Raw genomic sequence first — 13,305 nt, forward strand, 5'->3', positions numbered from 1 at the left:
GTGATGGAAGTATGATGTGAGCCAGTAGCAACAATACACCTGATGTTTCTGGATAAAGCAGTGGTCTTCCTTCTACCCAGCCGCTAAGAAACCGATGGTGTCATGTGTTTATAATACCACTGAGCACACAATGGACTAACTTGAGTACAAAAGAGGTTTTAATCATTTGAAAGGGACACAGATGTGAGTGAAATTCAAGATGTTTTAATTCCAAATCCTGAGGTTGAATCACAACGAATTTTAGTGCCAGAGATTATCAACCCAAACTTTCATATTTGAGAAAGCCCTAGATATTTTAGTGTAGTGCATAACTTTCATTTTGACTTTATGTTGGGGTGCTCTTCCAAGATCCTAAGATATAAAGGAATTTGGTTTGGGTGGGCTACCACATTTCAGATCCAAAAGCAAGTAGAATACATCAGTTAACAATTTTTTCTTGTAATATTAGCCTCAAAGATTCAGATTCTCCATTCAATTATGTGGGAAAATTAATAATCCTTTCATTCCAGTCATACAGAATTATGGGATCCCATTTTTACTAGGTTAAATATAAGTTGATTTGCAGTTAGTGCCGGTTCATTTACTTGTCATATTCCTGGGTTAATTAGGTATCAATTTGTTTCTTTCTTTTTTTCTTTCTAATCGCTGAGGATTGGAAGGCTATAAATATTAATGAAAGTCAGCATGATGTGATGGCCTTTGGCTTCTTCAGAAAGATTGCATGATAAACTACATTCCCCCTTTCTCCCCTCTCCAGAGCAGTCTACCTTATGAGGAAAGACATTTTCATTTGGAGGGCAATCTATCATTGTTGAATCAGGCCTGGAGTCTGAGATCCATTCTGAGTCACTATGAATAGAGCTCTAGTATTGGTTGGGCCCCAGGGAAACTGGTGGTTAAATACTGTGAGAATCTTTATCAGACAGGAAATGACAACTCATTAAAATACTAACCGTTAAGCCTGTTTAGATCACTGCGTGGGGTGGGGGCGGAAGACTTAACTCTGTAGTGTTTGACTAAAATGTGCACATTTCTGGAAACAAAATTATTTATAAGACTGTTATCAAGAAAGGGAATTGCTGGGGCGCCTGGTTGGCTTAGTCAGTAGAGCGTGCTACTCTTAATCTTGGAGTCATAAGTTCAAGCCCCATGTTGGGAGTAGAGTTTACTTAAAAAAAAAAAAAAAGTTAAAAACAACAAAAAATTAAGAAAGGGAATTGCTAGTCCCGTTTTCTTACTGAACTTCCGCCATGTTGTCATTGCCTCCTATGTACAGAAGACAATATCAGCATGTAAAGGGGGAGTGGGGTGGGAGGGGCTTTTATTTTATCCCTGAATATATATATATCCTACTAGTACCTTCACTGTAAAATTCAGTCTCTTCAGCAGAAGAATCTGTTGGCTTGAGTCTACAAGAGACCATTTTCCTTTTAATAATAGGACTCTCTACTCCTATCCTCCTGGGCCAAATCTCAATTGATAGAAGAATTCTCTGAAGTCAGAGGATAAATCTGATTTATTGATTTACATGCAGTGATCTTCACTCAATCAAGAAAATTCTGAAGCCTCTGATATTCATTTGAAATATAATTATGTTCTAAGTGGGAGCACAGGGTTTCAGTCTCTTGAGGTTTGGCTCTCTAGATTCTAAAAGTCCTTCTTTATAAATGACCATTAGAAGTCTGAGCAAAAAAGAGAGATCCAGTCTGCATCTTTGTAGAAACAGCTTTTTTTCTCTCTGATATCTTACCTAACAGTCCTGCATTGAATTGGTCTGCTAACTCTACCTTTTGGGAATAAGGTATAATATTTATACCCCTTGAAGTTTAGCCTCATGGTCTACACCAGTGGTCTCCACCATCAGAATGGGACTAAAATTAATAGAACTTTCTTTTTTTTTTTTTAAAGAACTTCTATTTATATTTATTTTCATCTTTGTTATTTTCTTTTTTTGTGTATTTTAGGTATATAACATTATGGTAGCACATACATACACAATTTATATGACTATACATATAAGGAGAATATAGTTTACTACCATCAGTCTGCTTGGCACTCCCTCAGGCCAAATTACAGAAAATCATATCTCATGGAGTTTACAAAAGTAGGCTAGGGGAACAGTGGGAGTTCCACAATACAAAAGCAGTTCACAGTGGGTCTTTTGCAATATATTGTGTTATTAATTATTAATCAGATTTATAGTTCCTAGTTTTAACTAAACTAACCCTAACAAAACACACAAGTGGCTTTAAAAGTTTCCTATAAAGAAACAGTAGAAGGAAGATAGTAGTAATAGTGCAGTCACAAGAGACAGTAAAAAAGTTGCAGCATTGACATTTCACCTGTTCCTAGTACATGTCTATAGAAGTCAGCCAACAAATTTAGAAATTATTACTTTTAACCAAGGACAAGTATGTAATATGCCTTGAAGTATTCACTAATGATAGCACAAAAGCCATCATACTTAGTAAGACATTTAAAATTAAGAATTTTTAAATTTTATCTTTATTTTATCCTTTTTAACTTATATTTGTGCATTTTACCATTTGCGTAAGTAATATATACATATATCAGAAATGTAAGCTCCTGTGGTCTTAAAAGCCACTTTTTATGCTATCAAAAAGTACTGGGCATGGGGCGCCTGGGTGGCTCAGTCTATTAAGCATCTGCCTTAGGCTCAGGTCATGATCCCAGGGTCCTGGGCTCTCTGCTTAGTGGGGAGCCTGCTTCTCCCTCTGTCACCCTCTCCCCACTCATGCTTACGCTTACTGTCTCTCTCAAATAAATAAATAGAATCTTTTTTTAAAAAAAAGTACTGGGCATCATTAGTTTACTTCAAAAAATCTCTATCATGCTTCTGAATTATAACAACACTAGAATTGATTAAACCTTATATTTTCCTTTCTTTAATACTACCCTTGACCTGAATTTTATTCAAAAACATTTCTGTCCCATTTATAAGCTTTCAGAGGTTTGACTAATCACCCCCTGAGAATGTTGGATACTATAATTAATCATCAGAGGGATGTTAAATAAATCAGCCTCAAAGTACAGTACAACCAGTGAGACAAAGGTTAAAAAAAAAAAAAGCCCTTGTGCCTATAATTTTTTCTAAGAAAGATAAAAGCTTATTACCCTGTAGCCTTACTAAGAACTGATGTCAGACAGTATGTTTTCAGGAAAACCAGTGTAACTTACATGATCACATTAATGCTAAGACCCTCAAAAAAGTGCTTAAGAAAGGAGCAGAGCCTATATTAAATAAAACATTTACTTTATTCATACCCATTTAGTTCCCTTAGGCATTTTAACTGTTTAAGCTTTATATAAGGCAGCTCTGTGTAAGTAGGGCTAAACAACAAGACACGTCAAATTTTTTTTAAGTTTATGTTATTTCTGTTATTGAACACTGTGCCCAGGTTTTATGGTGGCACATAGTAACAACAACAACAAATACACTGGGCTGGAAAAATCCAAACAGAATCATGAACAGGAAAATTTCAGGTTTTCTAATAATAAGTCTTAGTTTGATGACTATCTCTATAATGGAGAGGAGATTGAAAGTAAATCAAAAGGTGTGTTTTTTGTATCTGTTGAACCAACTTGTTTGAGAGTTACACAGTTTGAAAAGAGTCCCTTGAAAACAGGAGTAATAATGACCGATAAATTTTTGGAAGGGATGTGAGCCCAGGAACACCAACAAAATGAAAATTTAAGCATTATGAAAAATAATCACACCACCCACTCTCCATGCAACCTCTGCCAGTTGTGATGCTTCCTCTGGAAGATTTTCTGGCTTTTGTGCGTACAAAGAATAATGGAGACCTTTATTTATAATGAGTCAATATGGGGAGAGTTTAAAATACAGATTTCTTATCCAGATAAATGGGTTTCAGAAGCAAAGTCACATATGTATTGAAAGCTACAGAAAAATAATAGGTTTTGTTTGCATATTGGTTATGGCCCTTGACAGAATTTTACAAAGAAGTTTGTCTTGTTTCTGTTTTAACACCTACTAAGATATGTAAGCCTGACAAAATACTGTTCCCATGAAACCACTTTCAGGCTTCAGGTGGGTTTGGACTTATATAGGTATTTTTCCCCCCCCTCATTTGTTTGCATTTTCTGAGGTGTTTTTTTTTTTCTTCCATTCTTAAAATCAATAACAAAAATTTTAAAAATTGCCATTAGAATAATTTGTTGAAATTTGTTTTTTAATGAGTTCTATTATCTGAAACTTATTTGTGTATGCCAAGAAAATAAATATCAAGATAATTACGATCCACAAGCTTTTTCTACCCACCATGTTGAAGTTCTGCAGCAAGGAAAAGCAGATGAGATCAATTTTGTTTTTTTGTTTTTTCTGTTTTTTTGAGTTTTTCTTAAGGCTTTCTTGCTTAGAGAAAGTAGTTGTTGACAAGGCTAATTTAAACATATTTAAGGCCAACAGTTAACTGAAAAGTAGTTTTGTGTGTGTTTGTTCTCCTCCAACCTTATTTTCTTCTGTATCACAAAACTGTAATACTTTTAACTTAATCAGCACCTAATGGCAGATGAAGGACCCATTCAGCTACAGGTTGAGATGAGTCCTTAGCCAGATGCACAGGGTACTCTGAATTTAATGGCTTTCAGAGAATGGCACTGAAGCTATTTCCTAAGCCAACTGTAAAAAACCACTGAACTGGAATGCAAGTTATTCTTCCCACCCCCATATAGGTACCTTAAATTAATCTTAAATGTCAGAATGGACTCTTCTGTCGGTTGCTTGAAAATAACTTGAGGGATGAGGTCATAGGCGGTTATTATTGTTTGCCTTAAATGCACGTAAAGAGTGACAGATATAATTGCAATTTTTATGTAGTCCATTACTAATATAGCTTTAAGGTTAATTAAGGAAACTCTTGATGTTAAAGTGTGCTTTGTATAAGCTGAGGCAACTGTGGCCTAAACCATTGTTTATAGAGATAGAGCAATGAAAATAAAACTAAAATTTTGGTGAATATACAAAGATGAAGAGGATCTGGCAAATAATTAGTTATGTAATACTTAATACCTATATGTTCATTTTTTCAGATTTATTCAGATCATGTGGCATTTGTTCATGATAATTTTGGTTAATAAACTGCAATGAAAACTTTCAGCTTCTCTATTTTCAACTGTTTTCCTCGTCTCTTATGAGAAACTCCATAGAGACATCTCCCACCCCACCAAAAACATGTAAAAAGCTGTAACACTCTAGCGCCTTGAAAATTAATCTCAGCATTAGCCCAAGATAATTGAAAATTGCACATCACTAAGTGTAAATGTATAATGACATATATTCTGTATAGAGTGCAGCACTTGATGGACTTAACAATGGCAGTCGTTTAACTTTTCAGATTATTTTGAAGGGAGTCTAGAATGATTGTTGCCAGTCCCTTCCTCATTCCCCTCAACCACAGCAACAAAAAAGTAGAACCTTTCTAACATGTGGGTCTTAGTTCTTCATTTTCTCTTTCAAGAATGGGGCCCAAGAATGGATCCCAAGAATGATTTGAGGGAAACTGTAAGCTATATTTCTGCTCAACTCCAGTCTGAGGTTAGAAGTCTGTAGAAAGAACAGGGCACGTATATTGGAATCTAACTCTTAGAGGACATCAAAAAGAGAATTTTCAAGTCATTTCTTGTACAACCAGCTGTTCAGATTAGCATATAGTCATTTCAGCCTTTATAAATAAAAGGGTTTTCCTAACCTTAACAACAATAGCTTGACTATGGCTATCCTTGGGAGTTTAAAACAATGACATAGAGTATTGTTCATTAAGTGTGAATATAAATCGATATCTGAAGCAAAGTCCTTATAAATCTGCCCTCTTCAAAGCCCATTTTTTTGCGCATGTATTTTACTGGAATTATTTTTTTATATTCACGTGGTTTGTTTCAAGTGTAAATGGATGAGCTGTTCGCATCCCCTTATGCATTATGTAAGGAAAAGGAAATTTACCCAAGGAAAATTTCTCTTTTAAAGAGGAAGTTTGGGGATGCCTGGCTGGCTCAGTCAGAGAAGCGTGTGACTCTTGATCTTGGGGTCTTGAGTTTGAGCCCCATATTGGGTGTAGAGATTACTTAAATAAATAAAACTAAAAAAATAAAGAGAAAGTTTGTCCTGTTCTTGCCCCATTGTAGTCAGAATCATTCCTGATAAACAGCAGCATAGCTCAGACACAGCTCTTCTGGTTTACCCCAGAATGGGTAGTTAATGTCAAGCCACTTAAAAGTCAGTGAGAGAGACTGAGGCTGTAGGTTAAGAGGCTTTGCCCTCCTCCATCTTTCATGTCTGTCACTTGGGTCTTATGGTCTGATCAGTGCAGCCATTGCCTCTATTACATATGTCTAGTCCGCCTCTTTGCCATATCCTGCAGTATTTATTAAAGGAGCTTTTTGTACAGCTTCACCCCACGCTGATCTCTCCTTTCTTTCTCCAGTTCCTTTGGAATATATCTTCTGTACCAAAAGAATTTTAATATTGATTTGTAAATTCTTGTGTTCACAAACCCATCTGTGTGTATGTGCATGTGTGTGTGCCTGTGTGTTTTGAATCTCCATCAAGATTTTAAGTTCCTTGTGGGCATGAACTATCTTGCAGTTGTCTTTTTTTGTTTTGTTTTCCCTTAGTGCCAATTACGATGTCAGACACAAAATAAGGAGTCCATTAAGTATTTGGTGGTTGATAGTTAAGAGGATCAAAAAGTGTCAGCCAGGAGTTATGTATGTGTTCGCTTCTGGTAAATATAGTAGCAAAAAAAATTCTCTTCCTCTGCTCCTCTGCTTTTTATTACAGAGAGCAGTAACTGGATTGTTCTAGAAAAGAGGAGGTGAAGTTAGTACTCATAAGGGAGACCATTAGGTGCTGTTGTAAATACATATTGACATACCTTTTGCTGGCCGCAGGAGAGGGCTCATCTACCTTTTAGCCCTATTATGGCAGATGAGAAAATAAAAGGTACAGAAAATAGAGATGTTTTATTTTCTGAGTTGCCTCAAGTTACCATTTTAAAAAACGCCTGCAAGCATTTCTAAAACGGGATCCTGGTAGCTGGTTGCCAAACCGGTTTAACAGGACTGCCTCCCGGTGCTCTGGGTGAGAGGGAGCTCCGAGTACATAAACTTATCAAAGATCACTCTCCCAGTCATTTCAGAACAAGTTGTTTAGTAATGTACTGTAGTTTCTGTGCAAACCATCTACCATAAACCACGAAGTGATTCAAGGTTCATAGTTCCTTCTTTGTTCCTTTGTTAATCACTGACTTCTGACTAGTGGGAGGTGCCTTCCAAATTTGCTAATGCATTCTTTTTGGATAAGGATGACGCACAGATTGTCCTAATAAGGACTTAGATTGAGAAAGGACCGCCCCCCTCTGAGAAGATGGGACAAGTCAGAGAGAGGGCGGGCAGTTTCTTTTTCAACTGGGGATGACACAAGCATAAGTCATTTCCTTATTAATCGGTTCAAACCAGTTCTTACAGGAACTGGTGGTGATAAATGTGGGACTTCTCAGAAGTCATTCATTTTATTCTTTGTGCCACACCAGTGTGCAGCATTAGCTTAGCTGGCCTCACTCTGAGGATGAACTCTTCTGCTAGAAGGGGCTCAGCTCCTACTTTCTCCCAAACATGTTGGTGGAAGAGATATTTTTCTTCTATAAGGGGTTGTTAAAGGATGAATTTTACCCACTAAAAAAAGTTCAGAGGATTTGCCAGCTCTGCTGATTGTTGTATTTTTTTTCTCTTTCTATCTAATCCCTGCTTTTTGAATCCAGGTGGTAAGTGGATTTTTCTTTAACATTTTTCCTGCTTTTCTTCCCAAATGTATCTTTTTCCTTGGGTTATTGTGCCCTGCTTCCAGCGCTGTCCCCGGCGTAGGTCCATCTCTGCAGAAGCCATTCCAGGAATACCTGGAGGCCCAGCGGCAGAAGCTTCACCACAAAAGTGAAATGGGCACACCACAGGTGAGACTTGCCTCCGTTTTCTTCTCTTCCCCACCCCCACAGTTTCGGGCTGAAATTACATTCACCGCACTCACTGGCATTTTGAGGCAAATAGGTTTGTTTGTCAGTCTTAAGTGAGGTTGAGGCTGTCCTTACTCTCTACTGGGAAACTGTCTTTGTCTGAATCAGAAATGTAACTTCTATTTTATATCTATCTTCTCCCAGAAAACAAAGGTAGGGTTAATGGAAAATAATGGATCTGTTATGTAGAAGGAGTTGTTGATTGATCTTAAATGATTTTTTAGCAAATATACTTCCCAAGTGGATTAAGAATTATAAATTTGTAGCATTTTATAGCATTAGAAAGTGTTAGACTAACTGAGGTCACTGGATATACTTGGATATCTCCCTTCGTTTTTGCCCTATTTTTCTTTTCAGAAATGGGAAAATAATCTTTTTTAAAAAATCAACTAAGGCTCTTCACATAGCTGAACTTAAAAACTTTAACTTCTTAAACTCAACCTGTCTTTTCTGTAAACAGTACTGTGGCAAAGGGAAATGACTAGAAGAGGATGAGTAAGCAGTAACCTGAAATGGGAAACTTGAAGAAAGCATACTTGTTGGATTTTTTTTTTAAAATGTGGGTTCCACGCCTAGCGTGGAGCCCAGTGCGGGGCTTGAACTCACAACCCTGAGATCAAGACCTGAGCCGAAATTGGGAGTCAGACACTCAAGCGACTGAGCCACCCAGGCACCCCAGTTGTTGGATTTTTATTTTTATTTATTTATTTATTTTTTTGATGGCCTTAGACTCTGTGTGGCCCTTTGCTGCCCTCAGTTGACCAAACATGACTTCAGGAAGAGATAACATGTTTTAAAAGCTGCTCCCAATGCTGGAACAAGAATATGTAACTATCTTGACAGTACTCTCTATAAGTATCTACAAGGCAACTTCAGATAGTAGAATTTAATCAGTTTTATTCTTTTGTAGTAAAAGATAAGAGGCGACCTTATACTTGGCCCATTCTAAACTATGTGAATCAACATTGACTTTACGTCTAACAAAGTGAAATCTTAATAAAGGGCTGTAAAAAGGCCTGAATGTAGGCTTTGGGGTACCTGGAGACATAAGACTTCTTATTTTAACTGTTTAGACTTTATAGATTATAAGCTCCAAGTTCTCATCATTTTCCTTAAATATTGTAGATAATTCCCTTTTTACTACTGAACTAATGAAACGTTTCTCCTGGATTGTTCTGCATTTATTCTTGCAGGGAGAAAACTGGTTGTCCTGGATGTTTGAGAAGTTGGTCGTTGTAATGGTGTGTTACTTCATCCTGTCCATCATTAACTCCATGGCACAAAGTTATGCCAAACGAATGCAGCAGCGGTTGAACTCAGAGGAGAAAACTAAATAAGCGGGGAAAGGCTTAATGGCAGAAGTTAGAATGGATGGGTTCTGCCTTAAATTGGGAGGACTCCAAACCAGGAAGGAAAATTCCCTTTTCCAACCTGTATCAATTTAAAAAAATTTTTTTTCCTGAAAGCAGCTTAGTCCATATTTTGCACTGACATACTTTTCCTTTGTGTGTTAAGGTAAGGTATCCACCCTCAGTTCGATCCAACTTGTATTTTATTAGGGTGGAAAGATGTTCAGCAGCATAACAGACTGGCCTTTTTTTTGTTACTTTCAAAAGGCCCACGTGGTACAATTAAAGAATTCCGGACGCCAAAAAATAGTTCCTAAGTATGTTGAATATGTCAAGCCGTTTAGGCTTGTCAGAAATGACTCCTTTGTTTTTCTAAGTCATTAAAATGTATATAAATTATACTAGATTGGATAACAGTTTTGCATGTCTATCATGGTAAAATTTAATATTCCATCCTGCCCAGCCCTTCCTCTCCTACCTTAAAAAAAAAGGCCATTTTATGATGCGTTGCACACCCTGTTGGGAAACTGATCTTTAAATTTTGAGACAGTATAAGAAAATTCTGGTTGGTGTCTCATGAATGAGCTGACACCATTTTTTATTCTGTATATTTAGAATGAAGTCATGACAAACTTTATAAAGACATCTTTGATCATTCCAAAATTGTGTCCGTTTTCTTGAGCGTTTTGATTTTTTTGCCTCCTTTTAGCTACTACCAACTAATGGTCAGCCTTGCCAAATCCACCTACACCCATAATTTCTTAAGCCTTCATTTATTTGCACGTAAGAGCCACCACCAAGGCACTTTTTTGTCAGGCTGGAATTGGGCAGCTCGCTACACTAGCTGAATTGGCAGCTTAGGGATTTGCATAGCGAGGGGTTTGTGAAAACAGGAGAAATGAAAGTATACAAATTAAAGGGCACTGAAGAGAGAAATAACTTTTGTTTTAAAAAAAAACTACACTATCTCATATCTGTGTTAATTTTAGCTCAGCATGTACTCTGGTTTTGACAAATTTATTTTTTATGTAACCTGATTTTCTTACCTTTCTTCAGTAAGTGATACGTTCTTTTGTGATTTTGTTTTGCTTGGGAGGAAAATAAACAGTTTCACTTTTTTTCTTTAGGAAGATCATTTCTGACATTATGTTAAAAGTAGAATTGGGTTTAAATCTCAACAGGCCAGAAATGCCTGATTGTTTTATAAAATCCTGCCTGAATGTCTGCTTATTTTTGCCTACCGTCGCGACATCTCCATGGCTGTACCACCTTGTCGGGTAGCTTATCAGACTGATGTTGACTGTTGAATCTCATGGCAACAGCAGTCGATGGGCTGTCTGACATTTTGGTATCTTTCATCTGACCATCCATATCAAATATTCCCATTCAAACATTACCTGGCTTCCTGGTTTATGATCAGAAACTGGTCCTTCTGTCTAGTGGCACTTTGAATCTTTTATGCCATGATATTGCGGCAGTATCAAGAAGATTTTATGGAAAAATTGGGATGGTCTCCATGACCACAGCTAAATAAAGAAAGGACAAACAACCTGCCTTGTGGGTTTTGAAAAGGTTATTATTCTTAACAATCTTTTTTTCTGCCCAGGGACCTTCTGGCAATATGGTTGATCCTTTATTTGAAGAGCAGTCCCCAGATGTTCTATTTTAAAGAGATTCATGTTAACCAGCGTAACGTTTAGATTCCGTAGGGTGGGCACGAATTGCCAAGTCAGCTTCCAGTTGGGTTTCATCTCTTTCACCTGAGTTTGTTTGGTGTTTGAAGAAAGGAAAGAGGAAATCAAATATGAATTACACTATTTGTGCTAAATCTCTTTAGGGTTTATTGGTAAATTTATTTTAAGGTAAGGTATTAGAAAAAACTGTTTCTTAGACCGACAGTCTAAGTAATTAATACATTTGACTTAGGATGATGGTTTGTTCACTTTTAAATGAATTTGCTTGGAAAACAAAGAAAAAGAGCAGCTGTCTTCCTTCCCTCTGCTAAGTGTTCAGGTGTGGCAAACTCAGGTGGTCCTGCTGGATTCCCACTGGGGCAGAATGTCACCTTCTGTTCCAGAGGTTAGTTTGTTCCTTTCTTGTATCCACCAGAGTGAATACAAATAACAACTACATGATCCGAAAGACAAACCTAGTTGCTTCCAGGTGATAGAAGACCAGAAAATGTGTAAGTGGATGATTTCATAGTGCTGCAAATAAAAAAAAGGGCCTGGGAATTCTAATTCTGTCTACTTTGTTTAAGTGTCATTTTGTGCCTTGAATTTCTGTGGTACTTTATTATGTCTCAACTCCGTGACTGCCAAGCAGTGCAATCCGATATAATGCAATATGTCAGCAGTTATACACTTACATGCTAGGGAACATCTCCCTTAAGACAGTTGAGGTAATGTGGGGGAGCTTGTAGTGTTTGCTCTACTCTCTCTAATCTGGAATGTGGGGCTGGAAAGAAGGGGAGAGTTTTACTTTGATCTGGATGATGGCCACCCTCCTCATTCTCTAAAAATCAGAAAGAGAGAAGGCTAGAGTGCAGTTCCTGAAGTACAGGAGTTTAGCAGATGCAGTAGCAAGCACTCCCCTATAAACAGGCTCATCAGCCTGGGTTTCCAGTGCGCTCTGGGCAGCTGCAGCTGTAGCAGGACAGCATGAGGCTTGTCTTCCTTTCACAACTCAGCAGCGATTCCTAGGAGTACAATTAATGCATTAAGTTAATTAGAATAACTGGTTGCCCTCTCGTACCCTGGGGTGAACGGGTATTTTGACTGACCCATGTGAAAAGAGCTCATAGGAGTTCCCAGCCTTCTGGTGTCAAAAAGCCTTCCAGAATTCTGAAACCCACTTCCCTGTGTGTGCAACAGTATGTTAATGGTGGTTTACAATTCTACCTTTCATGTAGGTGACCTTGAGAAAGTCTTAAACTCTGAGCCTAGATTTCATCTATAAAAACAAATAGCCAGATTGTTCTAAGGATTAAATCGGATATAATGTAAAATATTGCCATAATGTTAGTGTATTCTCATTTTTAATTCATCAAAGACAGCATTTGATACACATGCAAGAATTTTACAACATTGCGTTTACTCCAGAAACATGCATTATTTATTTATTTTATGAAGTAGGCTCAGCTCCCAGCCTGGGACTTGAACTCAGGACCCCGAGATCAAGAGTTGCATGCTCTACAGACTGATCCAGCCAGGTGCCCCAGCATACATGTTTGTTTGTTTGTTTGTTTGTTTGTTTTTAAAGATTTTATTTATTTGACAGAGAGCACAAATGGGGAGCGGCAGGCAGAGAGAGAGAGAAGCAGGCTTCAAGCAGGAAGCATGACCTGGGGCTCATGGGGCTCGATTCCAGGACCCTGGGGCTATGATCTGGGCCGAAGGCAGACACCTAACCAACTGAGCCATGCAGGCACCCCAACATGTTTTTAAATACTCTTAGCCAGTATGCCTTTGTTTGGGTATAGATACGCTCTGTTTAAGCAGTTAAACCCATCATACAAATTAATAAAGAGAAAAGCAGATATTAAAGAACCAATTGGCTTGATAAAACCAAAACCTTGCTAAATCCAAAAATAACCCCCCAGCTAGGCAATTTAAGGTACAAAGCACAGATGCACAAAGTTTACTATAAAATAATTGAAAATACTTTTCTACCATTACCACCTTAAAATGTTGACATTTCCTTATTTTTATTATAAAGATAGTTAACACTAAAAAAACCTAGAAGGTAGAGAAAAAAAGGAATATCTGCTTTTAATACCTGGTTAGAAATGCTCCATTTAGGAGCGCCTGGGTGGCTCAGTCGTTAAGCGTCTGCCTTTGGCTCAGGGCGTGATCCCGGCGTTCTGGGATCGAGCCCCACATCAGGCTTCTCCACTGGGAGCCTGCTTC

General features: G+C 37.7%; 1 protein-coding gene across 2 annotated transcripts in view; it reads left to right on the top strand.

Moving 5' to 3' along the window:
• The window catches only part of VMP1 (vacuole membrane protein 1), a 125,684-nt gene extending 115,624 nt beyond the window's left edge, over positions 1–10,060 (top strand). For both annotated transcript variants that reach the window (XM_008695468.2, XM_040640915.1), the window contains 2 exons: positions 7,886–7,988; positions 9,242–10,060. In XM_008695468.2, coding sequence (XP_008693690.1) covers positions 7,886–7,988; positions 9,242–9,385 — 247 coding nt within the window. In that variant the 3' untranslated portion in view covers positions 9,386–10,060. The remainder of the gene's footprint in view (positions 1–7,885; positions 7,989–9,241) is intronic.
• The last annotated feature ends 3,245 nt before the right edge of the window (positions 10,061–13,305 follow it).

This window comes from Ursus maritimus, unplaced genomic scaffold, assembly GCF_017311325.1.
Source record: "Ursus maritimus isolate PB19 unplaced genomic scaffold, ASM1731132v1 scaffold_24, whole genome shotgun sequence".
NCBI classification, from domain to species: Eukaryota; Metazoa; Chordata; class Mammalia; order Carnivora; family Ursidae; genus Ursus; species Ursus maritimus.